Below are 20,825 nucleotides of genomic sequence, written 5' to 3'. Positions count from 1 at the left end.
CAAATGAGAAAAGTATTCCTGAGTTTCCAAAATAATGAGAATGGGAAACATTTAAGCTTATACCAATAAGTAATTTAGACATACTGTTCATTTTAAATTAATCCATTCTATATGAGAGCATCATTATATTCCACCACAGAAAGGGCTTGTCTTCATGGTAAGTTAGTGGATGGCAAGCCAGGATGTGAATCTGTAGTTTGCTACCTTGACATCCACTAACTCACACTGTGGATCCTGCTACAGCACACTAAATGTTCAATAACAAAATGTTAAAATGCTCTGATGTTTGAAACAGTAGGATGTCAAAGTGCACTACAGACTTAGTGCGTGGTAGCAGGATCCACACAGTGAATTACTGTGTGTCAAACTAGTGTGCTGTAGATTTATACCTTGGCTTGCTGCACACTAACTTCCCTACGCAGAGAAGTCCTAAGTCATGGTATCCCTTCTATCACACTGGGATAACTGCTTATATAACTCAATTCAAATTCCCAGATACTGTATGCATTTAGGTGCCCATTTAATGTCTAAAGATAAAAATTCTTGGGTAGCTATAATTTGATTTGATATAATAATACCAATAAGTACTTTGAACTTATGTATTTTGGGTCTGATCCAAAGCCCATTACAGTCAATGAGTGTCTTACCATTCATTGCAATGGGCTTTGGATCAGGCCCATATAATGCCTTTCATCTAAGGAGCTCAAAGGGCTTTATAGTCATGAATTAAGCTTGACAGTATCCGTCTGAGTTTGATACGTATTATCATCCCTGTGTCACAGATGGGGATACTGTGTGACTTAAGAATGCAAGATGCCCTGGAGAATTGGATTCTATCCCTCCCTCTGCTACAGAGTTGCTATGTGATAAAGGATGCATTATGTTACTTAAAGCAAACTTTTCATGGGTTGTCACTAATTGCACATTCCTAATTTTCTGGGTGTCTGACTTGAGACCTTCAGGTCTCATTTGCAGAAATGCTGAGCACTCACAGCTGCAAATGAAGTGAATGGGAGCTATGTGTTGAACATATAAAGCACTATATATAATAAGTACTCTGAAAATCAGGTCCTAGAGGTCTCAAATTGGACACCAAAATTAGTGGCCAAATTTGACCTCAATCTCTCTGTGTTTCAATTCCCCATCTGTAAAATAGGGATAATTTCAATCCCTCACCTCACAGGAGTTTTGTGAAATAAATTCATAACCATTTGTGTAGTACTTGGATATATTACAGTGATGAATGCCACAGAAAAGCCCATGAGGAAATTAATAATTCTGTCTTCACAGTAGGGTTTGAATAGCGTGCAGTAAATAAGTATGGAGCCACACTCTGAACAAGGAAAAAACAAAATAGCTGCTCACTTAAGTGAGCACCATCCATTCTATTCACTGAATGATGATAAAGTCCTGCGAAAAAAATAGAATATGATTGTGTAAGTAACAATTTATCTTAGCGCACACACTCCAGGGGGCTGAATTAAGGTTATACAGACAACCTTAATTCTGGCATTTCCTACCTTTTGAGTGCTTGACTTTGCAACCTTAATGTTGTTCTTTTAGTGTAGTTTGTGTGTCATTTACTTGGTTTTTAAAAAAGCAAACAGAAAAAACAGAAATTCCATCTTTGGCACCATATTGATACCCCATGGGTCACTCAGCAGGGGCTTCTCATATCAGTCCTAGTCTCACCCTTATAGACTACCTATGCCAGTTCCAGTCTCCTTGCCCAGATAGTTGCAGTCTCCCCACCTGGCTCCTCAGACAATCTCAGTCATCTCCCTCACCCCTGGGCTCCCAGTTCCCCCGCCTTCAACATTCCCTCCCCAGCACTGAATCCCAATCATCTTACCCAGCCAGTCACAGTCTCCTGCTCACCACAACTTCCATTTGCATTTACCCTCTTCTCACCTTCCCCATCCCATCTCCATCAACCTCTGTTCCTAGTTTCCACCCCAGGCTCCTTGTCCCAGTCTACTTCTCGCAAGTTCTCCGCAGGTCTGGCTCTTGTCTCCATCACATTTGAATCTGTCAGCTTCCTCCTCCTGAACACAGCAGGGGAAGCATTGAGAGCACAGGACAGAGAGCCTCTCTGCTCTCAATGCAAGTGCCAGTTCAAGTGGACCCAGCACAGCCCACAGCTCCCAGAGCTGCAATTGCAGGGAAAGTCCTGCTCAGCTCCAGGCTGGAGCATTCTCCAGGTAGACAGAAACTTCAGGGAATTTAGCTGCTAAAACCTAAGAAGTCTCTACTGAGATGTGTGACCTGTTATTTTTCAAGGGCTTATAACTTTACCAAATTTGGGCAGATTTTCATGGGGATAGCAAAAGAAACATCATTGAAATGAAGATCACCCCCATGCCAAAGTTTAAGTCTATGCCCCAAAGCGGGAACGGACGGATGACACAGGACGCGGACAGGACACTAGAGCTTTCCAAAGAAAAGGACATCAGAATTTTTTAAAATGGGCAAAACAACATATTTCCTTAGCCTCCTTCTTGGAAATGGCTCTGCAACTTTAAGCGGAATTTTCCAAAAACATTTAGACTGAGGCAGATAGCTGGCATGGAAATTTTCAGCCCAAATGGTTAAAGTCTGTCAAAGTTATAAGTCTGGGTCTTATAATTGAAAGTGTTGGGTAGCCTTAATAAAAGGCAGTGCTACCAGACCCACCTATAATATATTTATATTTCCAACAGTATTTGTTATTAGTACAGATGTAGGGATAAATATTTTTTTAAAAGTAGCCTCTGCTTTTCATATTCTTTCTTGCACTCACAATAAAATCTGAATGTAAATGCTATTATTTTATGCATGTAAATACCGGGTTTTTCCTGAAAGAATAGTGTCTGAATTGAGACTTAATATACCAAGACATGAAGACTGCTAAAAAAGGAAGATTGAAGAAAGCTTAATGCAGGGTTTGTTTTCTCCAGGACTGTTACTAGTTTTATTTATTCATGAATGCTGCTAATGAAATATGCAGAAAGGAAGACAAAGGTTCTATGAAGCAGTTTCTTGTACTGTAATTAAACAGAAGAATTACCAACAAAGAATGATTTTCTTTTTCTCAGTGGTAAAAAGTCATCTTCAGATAACTCTGGTCCCTGCTGATCTCTGTGTACTTGCTTTGAGTCAAATCCTGCCCTGGGACACTCATACAAGCTCCTTTTGAAGTCCCACATTCCCATTCAAGGACAGAATTAGATCTCATGGCCCTAGAATTTTATTAAAAGTAATTTCAACTATATGCAAAAACCACCTTTAGAACTGTAATGGGTAAGTGGTGGCCTTCTGGGAACTCTGTGCAGTCTACGAGGGCTCTGCAACCATTCCCTCACAGCACAGTGAGGGCGGGCATGTGCCAATACAGTTTCCAGCATGTCTTCTCCAAACTTTTCACTGGGTGGTAGTTTGAGTGTGCTGCTTACGCTGCCCCTACATCACGGGGCCCGCTGGTGAAGACTACAGACTGGTGTACAGCCTAGGCTTATCCAGAGTGATTTTAGCATTGATCATTAGAACACTCATCCCTCAGGCAAGTAGAGTGAGATGCAGTGAGTAATGAGTCTTGTGATTTAGAGTCCCTGTTTCCCATAAAGAATGGAAAGAAAAATGTACAAGGACCCCTCATCCCTGCCATCTTGTGGGAGACAGAAAAAAGTAAAGCACACAAATTGTCAGGGTATCGGTGGGAAGCGTGCCTCTCCCCAGAACCCAGAAAATGGTGGACACCACCTCAGTCCCTTTTCTTCTTGCCAATGCTCCTAACTGCTAAACCTTCCTGCTTCCCCTCACCCACAACCAAACACTCTGATGCCAGTGGCTAGACTTCATTCCCCTCACTGTTTCTGACTACACCCTCCATAACACTTCAGAAATGATTCCCACCCACCGAGGAGACAACGTGGCCCTGGGAGCACACTGTTGGTGCTTAAAAACAAATAAATATCTTCTTTCTAGAGTGTGGTTACTACTTACCATGAGAAAACAAGATATTGTATTTTAAAGTGTTTCATTTACTAATGCTGTTCTTTGTGGGGGGGCGGGGTTTCCTACAGTCTTTGCTGAGTATTCGTGGCTCCCTGTTTTCCCCAAGGCGCAACAGCAGAACGAGCATTTTCAGCTTCAGAGGTCGAGCAAAAGATATAGGATCAGAAAATGACTTCGCTGATGATGAACACAGCACTCTTGAAGACAATGAGAGCAGAAGAGAGTCTTTCTTTGCTCCAAACAGACATGGTGAAAGACGCAACAGTAACATTAGTGAAGCCAGTAGGTCATCCAGGATGGTGACAGCGCTTCCACCAAATGGGAAGATGCACAGCACTGTAGATTGCAATGGGGTGGTTTCTTTGGTTGGAGGACCTTCAGCTCTCACTTCGCCTACTGGACAACTTCTCCCAGAGGTGATCTTAGATAAACCACTGATCATAGTAACTTCACTGTCATATAAGCAAGTTTGAAATAGTTCGGGCAGGTGTTTGTATAGCTTCAAATTCATCTATATCTTGTAATTCTTTTAACACAGTAAAGGTGGGGGGAGGGAAATCTCCTTTCAGATACATCTGGCAGAACTCAACTCAAATATTCTGCTCTCCCTACATGCACTGTCTTCAATGGGAGATCTGCATATAGGATAGGGAGAGAAAAGTATCTTAATTGAATGTTTGCATCTGGATCTAAGTTTTGCCCCAACAAAACACATTGAAATAGATAAACTTCCTTTAGTCCACAACTAAGTAAAAGTACAGTGCTTGCAAACGCATAGAACTAACAAGATAAGGGGTGATAGCCTATTCCCATTAAAGTCAATGGCAAACCCCAAGAACTTCAATGGGAGGAAGACCAGGTACATAATATTAATGAGAAATGTGTTTATTATACACCCATCCAATTGCATTTAATTTTAGCTGAAGTTGTAAAATTTTGGAATCCAATATGAGATATTTAAAATATTTACAAAAAATGATGGTATATACAATATAATATTTTACAAAATGTATGGTCAATGACACTGGCTAGTTTTTAAGAGTACTAAAATTAATCACAAACATATTCATTACAATGCAGTGTTTAAATTTCACTATTACCATAAATTTCTTGTTTTGTTTCTATGTTGATTTCCTATCTTGACATAGGTCTTTGGACCAGAAATTCAAAAAAGTAACGAAGGAAACTGTCAGTTGGTATATGTGTGCTTGTGCATATTTGATAGATCTTTTCATCTAAAAAAGATTCAGCCTGTTTATGTCGAGTCTCCTTTTCAGGAATGATAATTGTCATCACTCGTACAGAGCTTTTTATCTTCATGCTAAACCAGCATTAACCAATTAATCACTGCAACCCCCTTGTGAAGTAAGCAAGAGTTATTATCCCCATTTCATAGGTGGTAGAACTAAGGCAGAGAGAGTGAGTACTTGTCTACACAGTACATTAGTCTGCACCAGCTGGGAACAGGAGGTAAATACTCATGTGCACCAGCGTGTTGTGCTCTAACTGCTGATACATATTAAAAGTTCCCTACTGCACGTTAATGTCATCCCATTTCAACCAGTACTACATTAACACACACGGGGGAACTTTTAGTAACCGCCAGGAGGGTCTACACTGGCCAGTTAGTGCGTAACGTGCTGCTGTGCTTTAGAATTTACACTCCATACAATGCAGATCAATGCACCATGTAGTGCTCTAAGTGACTTGCCAAAGCCATACAGTGATTTGGTGAGAGAGCAGGAATTGGGATTCATGAATTCCTGACTCCCACTCCTATGTTCAGACCACTGTATCATGTCTCAAGCAAGAGGAGAAGAAAAAATTGTAAAAAAAAAAAATAATACACATGCTCAGGAGCAGTAGCCTGCTAAAGAATGTTTAAATCAGAGTTTAATATTTATTGCTTTATAAAGGTAACTTGAGATCATATAAAACAGAAAGCAAAAGTCCCAGGCCATCTTATATTATATATCGTAAACATTTATAAACTGGAATGGACTAGGAAAATAAGTGGTGACTTCCATATTTATTGCAACCCTTTTGAAACAGTGAGATTTAGGTGGATGAAAAAACAATTATTATAACTTGATTTTTCCATCACAAGAAATGCTTTCATAGAAATTGTGGATTTCTTAGCAGGATGGGAATGCAACATTTAATAGCACTAGCATCATTAATTCCTTACTACTGTATTTCATGCACCAATACTATCCTTTTAAATACTAATTTCTTTGCCATTGCCACCTTATGACTGGCAAATATGCACATCTGTCAGGAACTTCGGGTAATAGGCTACACCTGCACTTAATTTCTAAAGGTTTCAGAGTAGCAGCCGTGTTAGTCTGTATTCACAAAAAGAAAAGGAGTACTTGTGGCACCTTAGAGACTAACCAATTTACTTGAGCATAAGCTTTCGTGAGCTATAGCTCACTTCATTGGATCCGATAAAGTGAGCTGTAGCTCACGAAAGCTTATGCTCAAATAAATTGCTTAGTCTCTAAGGTGCCACAAGTACTTAATTTCTAAAGAAATTAATAAGCATTTAGCAAAAAGATATCTGGCAGCAAATTTTAGTTTACTCCCAACATTCATTTAAATTAGCCACTGGCCCCCAACTTCCCAGCACTGCTTGGCAATTTGCTCCCCAAATTAAGAGTCACCTTGCAATACTTTCTCAAACAACCCCTTCAATGAGAGAACCTGAATCTCTGCTGGAACCTAAAATCCTCCTTCTCCTCTATCTAATCACACTGCGTGTATTTTCATATACCCGCTTCCGATTAGCTCACTGCTTGTTGGGCAGTTTGAAATTCCCACCAGACATCTAGGAAACAGCAAAGCTAATCCTAGTGGAGACAGAAACTTGCAGTATGTAAGGAAAATCTAATATATTGGATAAGAAGCTGTTCATAGCAGACTTCCCTTGAAAGTCATGATAGGATTTGTATATTGTGTTGTTAATAAGTTGCTGAAAATGGTTTAATTCACCAGCATTTCATTTGCAGGGCACCACTACAGAAACAGAAATAAGAAAAAGAAGATTGAGTTCTTATCAAATTTCCATGGAAATGTTGGAAGATTCTACTGCAAGACAAAGAGCAATGAGTATAGCCAGCATACTCACAAACACAATGGAAGGTATGTGACGAATTTCATTTTTATACGCATTTCACTGAATTTTTATTAGTTGCTGCACTTAAGACAAGATGTACACAATTTCACTTGTAATTGTATAATTGGACAGGTGAAGTCTGTATGGCACTGGAAGTACAAAATGAACATTTCCAGTACATGTTCTTAATCATTTAGCCTTATTTGCCCTAAGCCTCCTATGATATTAACCCTAATCTATATTTTTTTATATATTGGCTCCAGTCTAGAACAGAGTAGAAGAAACAAAATAAACACTGTTCGGCAAACACTAGATTCCCCTGTGAGGAGAAAGAAAGAGAATTTCTCTTAGTGCAGTCACTGAAAGGGAGATCAGGTCCAAAGGGTAACAGCCATCCAAGGGCAGATGACTAATTATGTCTTTTTTTTTTTAAGCTTTTTTTTTTAAAAGGAGAAAGACTATTCCATGATACTAGCATTTATGATGAAGTGGTAGAGGCCAAAGAGATGGCTGATACCGCAGAACGGGATTTCTTTCTAAAACATCAGGTCAATAGGAGATTAAAGCAAACCTTCACAGAAACTATCATTACATATTAATAATTTGGGATAATAACAAGGATAATAACAGGGATGTGTTATGCATGGTCCTTACCCAAAGTCCTTACTTTAAAGTCCAAGGACAGACAGACAAGTATGGAAAGTGAACAACAATCAATGTCTTTTGGTTAAAAAAACACCTATAATAATTGGCTCCCTCCAACGCTATACATCCACTGCTTCTCTTGAGTTACACTAGAGGGATGCAGACAAAAATATAAATAACGTTTCATAAAAACCTCATATATTGCAAGTTCCTTCTATAAAATATTTATTCACAAAAACTAGAAGAATGAAAGGTGATTTGGAAACATGATGAAAACTGAATATACTGGAACTTCATTCAAAATAGCATAACATTTTGACTTGCTCTAAAGATCTATCATGGTACCTTTTGGCACACTGTTACTAATTAATATGTGTAGGAAATTTTTTAACAGCAATTCTAAAAAGTCAGACAAAGCCTATTTAATTTCCTTTGTAATGTGTCTTCGACCTCAAACTTTAAAGAAAATGTATAAACAAAATTTACAAAGTACTCTTCAAATTCATTTGTGAAAAGTAAAAATTTCAACAGATTTTTTTAAAATGAGTCACTTTCTCATTTCTCAGAGAAGCAAATCAATCCAAGCTTAATTATAATCAGAGATGAAGGTGTACATTACTTATCCTCTTGTAAAAATACTTCCAATGCATTTTTACAAGTCTCAGATCACAGTAGAGTCTTCCTTTCTACTAGATTTGATGTCAGTTGAGTCCATACAAATTTGAGTGATTTATACAAGAAGTTAGTACAAATTTGCCAATGTCTCTAAATGAAGCCTATGTGTAGATGGGTCAGTTTGCTTCCCATTATTCAAAATTCTGGGACAGTGCTGCTCTCACCTATGGGAGCTCTTCTGTCACCTCTTCTTTAGCTGAAGAAGACTCTCACTGTTTACCTTTCTCTCCCTTTTCCCTTACTAGCAAGGACAGGCAGAAACATCAGATAGATCTGAGCTTATGTCATCCTGATAGCTCCTTTGTAGCCTCAAAGGCTGTGGTTTTTCAACCTCTAGAAGACGGCTAGGGAAACCCTGTCTTCCTTGTCCTCCCAATCATTCTCTCTGAAAGCCCATTTTCCATCCCAGTTCAGGGTCACTGTCAGTGACTGGGATGTGGGTGTTTGGGGCTAGTGGTTAGAGTAGGTATCAGTAGCCAGAAATTGCAGCCCAAGGTCAGTCAGAGGCCAGAGCCAAGGGTCAGGAGCCAGGAGATGGAACCAAAGTTCAGAGCCGAAGTCAGGAACCAGAGCGAAGGGTGAGAATTGGAACTAACACAACCAGGAGCAAATGCTTTGAACAGTCGCTGAACTGGTGCTCAGCTTAAGAGCTGGTTGGCTGACTCCTCCAACTGATCATGTGGTGTAGCCAATTATGCAGACTACTATAGGCCCGCTGCACTCGTTAGGTTACCTGGAGACTGGCTCTGCTGGAGGCCCTGATTCCTAACAATAATCCTCCCCCGCCAGCATTCTGACTAGCTAAACATTCAGAAATTTGGTTATTCCACCCAACCAACTTGTTCTGTCTTACTGCAGGAAGATCTTCACGACCAATATTTATACAGAATTTTGGAAATTGCTCACCACCTACTGATGCCCTTTGCAATACACACACTCAAACGCAACTTCTACTAAACAGTGCCAGGACATTTTGCCGGGGGTGGAGGGAAAAGGGGTAGGAGGCTGCTTTTCACTAAGCTAACTTCTTTTCACTTAAACCAGAATATCTCCATGTTCCTTCTGTCCTATCCCCAAACATCCCATCAAGGTTTGATTTCTCACACGGATGTTCATCCTTGCAATCAAACCTTATTTAGAGGCAATTTGGCTTCTGGAAATCTGACCTTTATGATGATGTCAAATGTAAGGAAAAATAGGAATCAGATATTCCCAACAGAGGACACAGGCTTACATAATAGATCTGCTTCTTAATTGACAGATTTATTGTAAATATATGAGAAGACAACTTGTCCTACTAAAACTGAGTGGGGGAATGGGTTGTGTTTGTCTTAACCCACATACTGCATTTTTAAAAACAAAACAAAACAGTGGTTTGAGTCAGTGGTGGATTAGCCACTGGGCCAAGAGGCCCCACACAATTGGGGGGCCCCAGAAAAAGGGTGCCCTTGTGCCCCGACTTGCTCCACCTGGTGTTCCTGCTGGGGAGCAGGGTTGGGGTGCAGGGGCTTGCCCCGCTCTGCCTGCCTGCCGCTCCTGCCGGGGAGTGGGGTTGGGGTGTCGGGGCTTGCTGGGGAGTGCCCGGGGAGGGGACTGCAGGCAGAAAGGGTGGGGAGGGGCCCTGACTTGCTCTGGCCCAGGGCCCCACAAAACCATAATCCGCTACTGATTTGAGTAAAGAATGAGAGTATCCCTTACATTGCAGTATGTGAAAGTAGTGGTTTAGTATTGTTTATTGTACTAGTGAATATGTCTTTAGTCGAGAAAATAGTGTACTACACAGCTAATGTGAAAGCAGCAGTATCATTGTGCTTATAAAGATGCTTATTTGGAAATGTGTGTATTTAGTGTACAAATCACATATGACTAATTCTTTCATATAGTATATTTTAGCTGCACATAAACCTTTGGGATATTTTTTTTAATTTTAAACTAAGCACTTCTAGTGGCTCTGTTAGGAAAATTGTTGGTTTTATAAGTTAATGTTACACGTTTTTTTCCAGAACTCGAAGAATCCAGACAAAAATGTCCACCGTGCTGGTACAGATTTGCAAACACTTTCTTGATCTGGGACTGCTGGAGCCCATGGTTAAAAGTAAAACATATAGTCAATTTGGTTGTGATGGATCCATTTGTTGATCTTGCTATTACTATCTGCATTGTTCTAAACACATTGTTTATGGCCATGGAACACTACCCAATGACAGAACAGTTCAGCAGTGTGCTGACTGTGGGAAACCTGGTAAGTGGGTTGTAATGTAGCATGTAGTGGATAAAAATGAATTTTCCTAAAAGAAAGCATATATATAGCATTCATTAGATAGATTAGATAGATAAAAACTTGTTTTAACTTCATTCCAGACAACCTTTTGTAAGCAGGTTAGAAAGTGTACACTGGACTCTCACAGATAAGAGTGGCCTCTTTCATTGACGCCACCGTTACATCGGATTTTTACAGGAGCATGATCAGGCCCATAATCTTGAGTTGTAATGTAATCATTGAATATTGTTTGACAGCATAATCTTCAGTTTAGGTAAATTGCTTGACAGATTCTTTGAAGCCTATCTTAGAGTTTGTCTTTTTTAGCTGCTAGATGATGATTTAATTCTCTCCCGTTGGTGCTGACACTCTTAGCATAGAAAATATTTTTTTAATGTCAGAAATCTAATAAAATATTCCACTATCAGAATAGCTCTTTGAATTGTCTTCAGTTACTTTTATATGAAAGTACTAATTCTGGAATAAAGAAAAGGAGTACTTGTGGCACCTTAGAGACTAACAAATTTATTTGAGCATAAGCTTTCGTGAGCTACAGCTCACTTCATCGGATGCATTCAGTGGAAAATACAGTGAGGAGATTTATATACATAGAGAACATGAAACAATGGGTGTTACCATACACACTGTAACGAGAGTGATCACTTAAGGTGAGCTATTACCAGCGGGGGGTGGGGTGGTGGAGGGAACCTTTTGTAGTGATAATCAAGGTGGGCCATTTCCAGCAGTTGACAAGAACGTCTGAGGAACGGTGGGGTAGGGAATAAACATGAGGAAATAGTTTTACTTTGTGTAATGATCCATCCACTCCCAGTCTTTATTCAAGCCTAAGTTAATTGTATCCAGTTTGCAAATTAATTCCAATTCAGCAGTCTCTCGTTGGAGTCTGTTTTTGAAGTTTTTTTGTTGAAGAATTGCAACTTTTAGGTCTGTAATCGAGTGACCAAAGAGATTGAAATGTTCTCCGACTGGTTTTTGAATGTTATAATTCTTGACGTCTGATTTGTGTCCATTTATTCTTTTACGTAGAGACTGTCCAGTTTGGCCAGTGTGCATGGCAGAGGGGCATTGCTGGCACATGATGGCATATATCACATTGGTAGATGTGCAGGTGAACGAGCCTCTGATAGTGTGGCTGATGTGATTAGGCCCTATGATGGTGTCCCCTGAATAGATATGTGGACACAGCTGGCAACGGACTGCAAGGATAGGTTCCTGGGTCAGTGGTTCTGTTGTGTGGCGTGTGGTTGCTGGTGAGTATTTGCTTCAGGTTGGGGGGCTGTCTGTAAGCAAGGACTGGCCTGTCTCCCAAGATCTGTGAGAGTGATGGGTCATCCTTCAGGATAGGTTGTAGATTCTTGATGATGCGTTGGAGAGGTTTTAGTTTAGCTAGTGGTGTTTTATTTTCTTTGTTGGTCCTGTCCTGTAGTAGGTGACTTATGGGTACTCTTCTGGCTCTGTCAATCTGTTTCTTCACTTCAGCAGGTGGGTATTGTGGTTGTAAGAATGCTTGATAGAGATCTTGTAGGTGTTTGTCTCTGTCTGAGGGGTTGGAGCAAATGCAGTTGTATTGTAGAGCTTGGCTGTAGACAATGGATCGTGTGGTGTGGTCTGGATGAAAGCTGGAGGCATGTAGGTAGGTGTAGTGGTCAGTAGGTTTCCAGTATAGGGTGATGTTTATGTGTCCATCGCTTATTAGCACCGTAATGTCCAGGAAGTGGATCTCTTGTGTGGACTGGTCCAGGCTGAGGTTGATGGTGGGATGGAAATTGTTGAAATCATGGTGGAATTCCTCAAGGACTTCTTTTCCATGGGTCCAGATGATGAAGATGTCATCAATGTAGCGCAAGTAGAGTAGGGGTGTTAGGGGACGAGAGCTGAGGAAGCGTTGTTCTAAGTCAGCCATAAAAATGTTGGCATACTGTGGGGCCATGCGGGTACCCATAGTAGTGCCACTGATTTGCAAACTAAGGTGCCACAAGTACTCCTTTTCTTTTTGTGAATACAGACTAACATGGCTGCTACTCTGAAACCTGTAATTCTGGAATGGCATTCCTCTCGCTACTAACATGCCAGTGCCACTTTAGGGAACTGGAAAAATACTCACCAAACGGGAAGATTATATTTTATTGTGTATCAGAAAGTACTCAAGTGTTTGTAAATTTACCAACAATATCAATAGAAAAACTGGGTGCCATTTAAAGCTGGAATTTGAAACTAGACATTTCAGAACAAAAAACAAATATTTTTTAAATTTCTCGTGAACTGGAATTTCCAAGAAAAAAAAATCAGTTTCAGAAAATCTTCATTTTGGAATTCTGAAATTTTATTTAGAATTTTATTTTATTCTCTCTTCTCCCATAAAATTTTTTATATTATTTTTACGTTATTTCATAACATTGTGTGCTAACTGATGTGTCATAACATGAAATAATTGTGGAAATAGTCTATATTTTTTTTATTTTCAAAATCATTTAGGGCAGCTTCTTCTTACTACTGACTGAAACATTTTATCTTTTCTACATCAAAGGGTCACTCAAATCAGTACTAAATAGCAGCTGCCCTTAATGATGTTTAAAATAAAATTAAAATAAAACAATAGAACACAATATTTTAACCATTATTTTGTGTCATGTCAGTAGCAGTCGTAGTGCTGACATGGTATGAAATAATATAAAAATAAAATAAAAATGAAAAACATTTAACATAAAATTTTGGAATTCTGAAACACATTTGCAGAAGTCTCAGAATGGACATTTCTGTGCAAATGTTCATAAAAGTAAACACATTTTACTAAATGTTCTGATTTAGACAAAAATGGCATTTTCCATCAAAAAAATTCCTACCAGTTCTAGTGCCGTCATTTTTGTAATCCAGATGAAATGTGGTATGGTATTGTAGCATTGATACTAATACTGTATTGGACAAATCACTATAAAGAATAGCTAAGTACATTTGACAGTTGTGTGTGCAGAAGTGTTGTGTCAATTTTACATATTTATCTACATACACTGTTAAAACCTCACCCATAGGCTTGGGACTATGCACGCTTGCCTTTTTGAATAGTAAGACCTGCCAACTTTGTTGTTTGTGAGTGTATATATATCTGTATATATACACACACTCTCTCTCTCTCTCTCCTGTCTCATCCACTCCACTTGCCATTTTCATGCTTAATTGCAAGAATTCTTTGTCTGCGAACAGGATTCTTGTAAATTTTTAATCCCTTGTCAGTGCACAAGATTGCAGAAAGTATGGATAGGAGAGGGATGGAATGAGATACACAGACTCATGCCATATGCACGCCTGAGAACCAAAATCAGCCAAGTGCCCTGATTATTATTGCTGGGTGTTAAGCAGTCTAGCTTCTATTCATATTGAACACTGATTTAGTAGGGCTGACATATAGCTCTGTAAGAAGATGTTTTAAAGAAAAGATACATTTTCTGTAGCCTTTACATTTTAGCAATGACCCTTTAAAACAGTACATTAATAAAATATAAAAACACAGAAAATTAAAATAACAGTCTGAGATGCTCTTCTATAAAATAGGTTTCCTTCCTCCTTTCAGCAACTGAAATAACTCATATTTTCCTTGTATTCATTACATATTCCAGAATATTCTTTCCCAAGATATTATAGTCTGTCTCTGAAAAGATTAATTTAGGCTCCTCTCACTCCAGCCATTTGCCAATCCAAGGTCCTGCTTTCCACCTTCTCTCCCTTCCCCCATTTTGAGTTCCTGATTTCCTTTCTCTGCATGTTAACAAGAAGTAGGCTTTGCACTATCCATTCTAATAATTCATTAACCTTAATTAAGGGTATGTGCATGCAGAGAGTGTCCTCTCTACTGGTTTCAATTAAATCCTCAGTTCCTCATTTGGTAGTTTGCATCCAAAGAATATTTTATTATTTGTTGATATCATATTCTATTGTTAGGGGATTGATTATGATATGGCAAACAGAAGATTGTGCTCTTGCACTATGGTTATGAGAAGGAAGAAATAGTTATGAAATGTAATGATTCACTTTCTATACAATTTATTAGTCATTTTGGATTAAGAACAACCAGTAATTATCAGAAAAGGTAGATTCATTTCAGCTAAAATGTTCTATTTCCATTGGTTTTGATGTTGCAGCAAAAGCTCAAGAAAAATTATTTGTGGGTGATGGGTATGTGTGTTTGGGAAGAAAGACTTTTTAAAATTTGTTTTTCATTTACTACCTTAATCCCTTGACCCCAATTGTAACTGTTCTGCAGAGTTGTCTCCCTTTTCCTCTGATTATGCTGTAATCGCCGTTAAATCTTGTCTAACTGTATAGTTTTGTTATTTTTGAAAAGTAGTATTTGTAAAAAATGTTGATATATACCATTTGACTGTGATTAATGTTTTAATGGTGTTTCAGGTACTGTACTCCCAATTCTGAAATTCCCAAATTTAAGTCCAGTCACCCAGAGCATCATAGTTGCATAGAGGTTTGAAAAAGTCAGTCCTGCTGCCATAAAATTAACTATTGTGGGAGTGAGAGAAAGTGGGATGAAGGAACTGCACAATCACAGTGTGGTGGCAGAATGCACAATTCCTGCTTCAGCAGATAACTAGGAAAATCCTGGACACACTTCTGTGGTATTTCAGAACACTCGGACGTATCTGGCACTACATAGTTTGCTTCAGAATCACTAGGGCTTTACATGCTGCTTATCGGTATTTAGTGCAGAAGAGATTTAGGCGTGAAACCCCTGGCCCCACTAAAATCAATGGGGTTCTGCCATTTAAGCCTTGGTCCCTTCAGATATTTTGAACCACATTTTCCCATATGAATGTGGAGCTCATGGAAGATGCTACATTGGATGGAACCCTCTCTTTATCCACAGAACAGGTACAGCCCAGACAGAGCAAGCTTCTCTGTCCTATTCCACCTCCATACTTCAGTTCTGACCTGAAGGAACCACATTTAGGGGAAAGTTAGCTCAGATTCTCTCTCTTCTGAGACTGCCAGCAAGGATGCAAATTACTGTCAATTCTTGTGTTATTTTTATTTGATGTATCCTGTAGGAAATGGAGTGAAAGCACCAACTCATAAAACATAAGTTACTAAATAAATGCCAGAAGGTAAAGTCTTTCAGTCACTGATTTTAATTACTGAATATTACTGTGTGAAAATATTAAGGAACTATGTAGATATATAACAAACTGTTACATATAACAGTTGTAGACTGAGGGTGACTGGCTGGTGGGCTTTGCCCACAAACGCAGGGCCTAAGTGCCATATTTGGGGTCTGGAAGGAATTTTACTCTCAGTCAAACTGCCAGAGATTCTGGGAAGGTTTTGCCTTCCTCTGCAGCACTGGGCATGGGTCACTTGCAGGTTTAAACTCTCTGTAACTTGAATTTTTTAAATCATGATTTGAGGACTTAAGTAACTCAGCCAGAGGTTATGGGTCTATTACAGGAATGGGTGGGTGAGGTTCTGTGGCCTGTAATGTGCAGGAGATCGGTTTAGATGATCGTGATGGTCCCTTCTGGCCTTAAAGTCTATGAGTCTACAGCTGGATTGTAAAAATTTGCTCAAATACATTTATTAACAAACTTCCAGTATATTAGACTAATTGATTACATTTTGCATTTAGGTATTTACTGGGATCTTCACAGCAGAAATGGTTTTAAAGATAATTGCCATGGACCCTTATTATTATTTCCAAGAAGGCTGGAATATTTTTGATGGTATTATTGTCAGCCTTAGTTTAATGGAACTTGGTCTTGCAAATGTTGAAGGATTATCAGTTCTCCGATCATTCAGATTGGTAAATATATTAATAAATAACATTTACACGGGTTTTTTATTGACAGGTCCTAAATATACTTATAATTCAGCCACAGTATGTTTATATGGCACATTCAGAAAACTTCTGTTTTCACTGCATGCACAATGTGATGTGGAATAGTACTGGTGGAAGAATGATTGTGAATGCTTAATTTTTAAAATCAGGTCCAATAGTAATAAATCTGTTTTTTTAACACAAGGTTCAGGTAACATGTACAAAACCCTTATATTTTAATCTCATTTTTATATTTTCTTATTAAAATCCACTGATGGATAACTGATGAAATTAAGAGAGAGAGATACGATCACATTTTCAATTTTTTGTCAATAATTTAATCTAATTTATCAAGGGAGAGAGCAAAACATGGTACTTTTCAAGTCTTTTTATCAACAGTATAGCAAATGATGGAGTGATAAAAGATATTATTAGAGATATGATCAGAGCGTAAGATATAGGCATGTAAATTATAAGGCAGTATCATATGTCTTATATATTTATATACATATATACAATATATACATATATGTTTATGAATGTACCTTATCCATCTGTCTTCCCTCAATCCAATACATTTATTAAAAGCTAGTTAAGGTTGTGCAAACACATAATTACTAATACAACCATAAAAAATACACAAAATCATCAGTTAAGTCCTGACCTGACCCCGGCCTTCCAAACATTTTGCCTTCTCTCTATTTCCTCACCTCCATTCACCATTTGTAATATATTTGCTTCAATGGGAAAAGGATGGAGTTAGAGAGGACAAAATGTAGCAATAATTACCATGATTTCCATTAGATGTAATACAATACCATATCAAAGTACTGACTTTACCATGGCATCACCTAAATTAAGAATGTATGTTTCAGTGAAATATTTATATGGTACCATTGTAAATGTTTGCTTTTTTAACATCACCCTATAACCAACTTCATGTTTTTACAGGCCAGCATTCATATAGTTACTGGAGCCACAATAGGCACTATTAAAGTCAACTTTTATCAGTTGTTACCACATATAGTTTCTGAAAAACTGTAATACTTCCCAATACTAAGAATAGGAAATAACTAACTAGCTTAGGTTTTTTTTATGGCATCCATTGCTGTGGCATCTAGCAACTTCAAATACAACATTATGTTTACTGACAAAAAATGTTTTGTTTTGTTTTTTAAATGGAGATCACTTTATCACTATCAAAATATTGCTTTAAAATTTGTCCACTGTTAATTAAGACTAGATCGTTCCTTTAAGACCCACCTCGCAGGACAGCATGTTGAGGACAGCGTGGAGCTGCTGCAGGTTGAGCACTGCATCTGATGTGGGGAAGTGTAAACTACTATAAGGAGTGTAGCATATTCCTCTCCATTCAGGAGTTCAAATGGAAAACAACTCCACACTCCCTCACAAAAGGCCCCACCCACCCTCCTGTGTGAGTTGCCAAAATGAGATGCTGTCCACAGCAGTTTGTGCAGATATTGAAAATAGGTTTGTCTGTGCTCACTGATTTGACTCCTCTTGGTGGGGTTCACATGCCTTGCCAGGCTTTACGAGGCTCCTTGGGCTTGATTGAGGGAGAGGAGAAAGTGCTGACTATCTACCATACGCCCTCCACTCTTGGTACCATAATGAGCTGTCCCTCACAACAGATTGTACAGATTTTAATATTATGATCCTTCCTCTATCTTTCCACTTGCTTTCAAGAGCAGTGAATAGTTTACAATGTGAACCTTTAAATTAGCATAATTGGGTTTCTAAACTGACACCTCAGTAAAATGAACAGGGTAGGTCACACCTCTCAGAATGATTGTTTCAAGATCACCCCCTGCATGAAAGTTCACCAAAAAACCCGTGCTCAGGGAGAACAGGTTCCAGAGGTGGGAACCTTCTGCTAAGAACGTTTTTAGGTGCTTGGCTTGGATTATTTAATCCTATGATCAGACAGGATATGTTACCTAGTGTACTGTAATGGATCCAAGTCCATTTAGGGTTTACCAATACCTTGAACGACATCAAAAGGGGAAAGGTTGTCAGTGTAGTCCATGGAGTATCAGTGCTGTAAATTCAAAATGACTCAGACACCATTAGAGATGAGCTAATGCATTACACAATAGTTTAAGCTTCTAGGTTCTTTTCATGAGTAGCCACATGGAGGATACACTGCAGTAAACTAACCAAATGTAACCCCAATTCAATTTTTTTCACATTAAATATGGAATTTTCCTTCCCATTCACTGCCCCATGTCTTTCTCAATCTGCAGATAATCCATTAGACTTTCCTAAATCTTTGTGAAAATTTTAACTATCTCAACATTTATCAGCTGAAGTATTATTTACACATTTAAAATAGCCACTTCTAGCTCTCTTTACAAGTATTATTACAAGCCATATTCTCACATCCTAGTTTCTATAGTTCATTTTAAAAGATATTTTTATATTTTCTAAACTTTAATGGGAACAGGCCTTATAGGTTCTGCATTACAAATATAGTGTAGACGGCACCCACAGCAAATTTGGCTAAATGGCATCTAAATTTATAAAATGAAATATTTTACAATACAGAACTTTTTATAAATAGAGATGCAAGACACACATTCAGAGTTTCATTGTAATTAGTACTAAAATGCTCCTTTGCTCTTGTTTTTCAGCTCCGAGTATTCAAGTTGGCAAAATCTTGGCCAACACTGAATATGCTGATAAAGATTATTGGTAACTCTGTGGGGGCTTTGGGAAATTTGACCTTGGTGCTGGCCATCATTGTCTTCATTTTCGCTGTGGTTGGTATGCAGCTGTTTGGTAAAAGCTACAAAGACTGTGTCTGCAAGATTGCTACAGACTGTGTACTTCCACGCTGGCACATGCATGACTTTTTCCACTCTTTTTTGATTGTATTCCGAGTGCTGTGTGGAGAATGGATAGAGACTATGTGGGACTGTATGGAGGTTGCAGGCCAAGCCATGTGCCTTATTGTTTTCATGCTGGTCATGGTCATTGGAAACCTTGTGGTATGTAATTTTTCAGATATTCATTTTCCAGCAAAAAAGCATATATAACACTTAACAAATAAAGGTTTTCCAAGCTTACTTTGTAAAAAGCTCTGTTTGGCTTAGACTACATGCCCACCCAGAGGAGAGAGAGGGAGGAACAGCCCCCCACCCCACCCTTACACTGAAGTGTGGAGTCCCCTGAGCTTGGGTCCAGGTGTGCAGGAGTAAGCAGATACTGCACATCCACTTATTCCCATGCATGGAGTGAGTGAGCAGCAAATAATTAACTCAGAGGTGTTGTCTGAGTCACAGTGTCTCCCACAAAGTTGAAGCTAGACAAATTTAGACCAGTAATAAGGCATACATTTTTAACAGTGAGGATAATTAACCACTGGAATAATTTACCCAGGGTCGTGGTGTATTCTCTCTCACTGGCCATTTTAAAATCAATACTTAATGTTTTTCTAAGAAATATGCTCTAGGAATTATTTGGGGGAGATTATATGGCCTGTGTTATACAGGAGGTCAGACTAGATGACCACAATGGTTCCTTCTGACCTTGGAATCTATTAATCCGGTTTCGTGCTGTGTATGCTGCACTACCCCTTGCTCAGAGTTGTGTATGAAGACATAATCTAGCCCCCTGTGACTCTGTCAGCTGTTATCCCCTTTTTGTCCCTGTACTAGAAAATAAATGCTCCAAAGAACACTAGAGTGTCCTTATAAACACAAGGCTCTTGCGTGGATTATATAAGGTTTTTACCGGACAACTGTGATTCTAGCTTAAATTAATAAAAAAATACACTCACAATTAAATTTCATAAATCATTCAGTTGTGCTTAATTATGTAGTACATGTGGGATTCAGATGCCTAACTTTAGGTACCTAAGTAGGTGTATAAGTTTTCAAAGTTCAGCCATTGTTACTTTTTGGAGATATATATTATAAAACAAACTTCCAGAGCAAGATGCATTTGCACCCACTATGTGCCTGTAAAACTTCTATTTTAAAATTACACCATTTGTGGAGTCCTCTAAAATTGCTTTAAACTATTTTCATGACAAACTAGAAGAATAAAAATGACATAATGATTAGCTGTATTTTCAGAACAGAATTTGCATCCAAGCTGACAGCTAGAGTGCCAAGTTTTTGCCCAATGTAAATTAAATTGGCCAATTTAGAACTTTTGAAAAAATATGTTTGTAACTGGGAAGCAGTGTTTAAGATAAGAGTCTACTGCTTTTTTATATTAGTTTTAAGTTTCTTTTTATCGTCCATTTTTGTAACATACTTTGAGTTAATTGAAAA

The 20,825-nt window shown here is 38.5% G+C and overlaps 1 protein-coding gene across 4 annotated transcripts in view; it reads left to right on the top strand.

The window, feature by feature from the left end:
- The window catches only part of LOC141995926 (sodium channel protein type 2 subunit alpha-like), a 111,509-nt gene that overhangs the window by 43,492 nt on the left and 47,192 nt on the right, over positions 1-20,825 (top strand). For all 4 annotated transcript variants that reach the window (XM_074967457.1, XM_074967460.1, XM_074967458.1 and 1 more), the window contains exons 12-16: positions 4,062-4,409; positions 7,002-7,134; positions 10,432-10,670; positions 16,339-16,512; positions 19,179-19,535. In XM_074967457.1, coding sequence (XP_074823558.1) covers positions 4,062-4,409; positions 7,002-7,134; positions 10,432-10,670; positions 16,339-16,512; positions 19,179-19,535 — 1,251 coding nt within the window. The remainder of the gene's footprint in view (positions 1-4,061; positions 4,410-7,001; positions 7,135-10,431; positions 10,671-16,338; positions 16,513-19,178; positions 19,536-20,825) is intronic.

This window comes from Natator depressus, chromosome 11, assembly GCF_965152275.1.
Source record: "Natator depressus isolate rNatDep1 chromosome 11, rNatDep2.hap1, whole genome shotgun sequence".
Taxonomy (NCBI): domain Eukaryota; kingdom Metazoa; phylum Chordata; order Testudines; family Cheloniidae; genus Natator; species Natator depressus.
The sequence above is the reverse complement of the archived record's forward strand: the minus strand, read 5'-3'. Positions and strand labels throughout refer to the sequence as shown.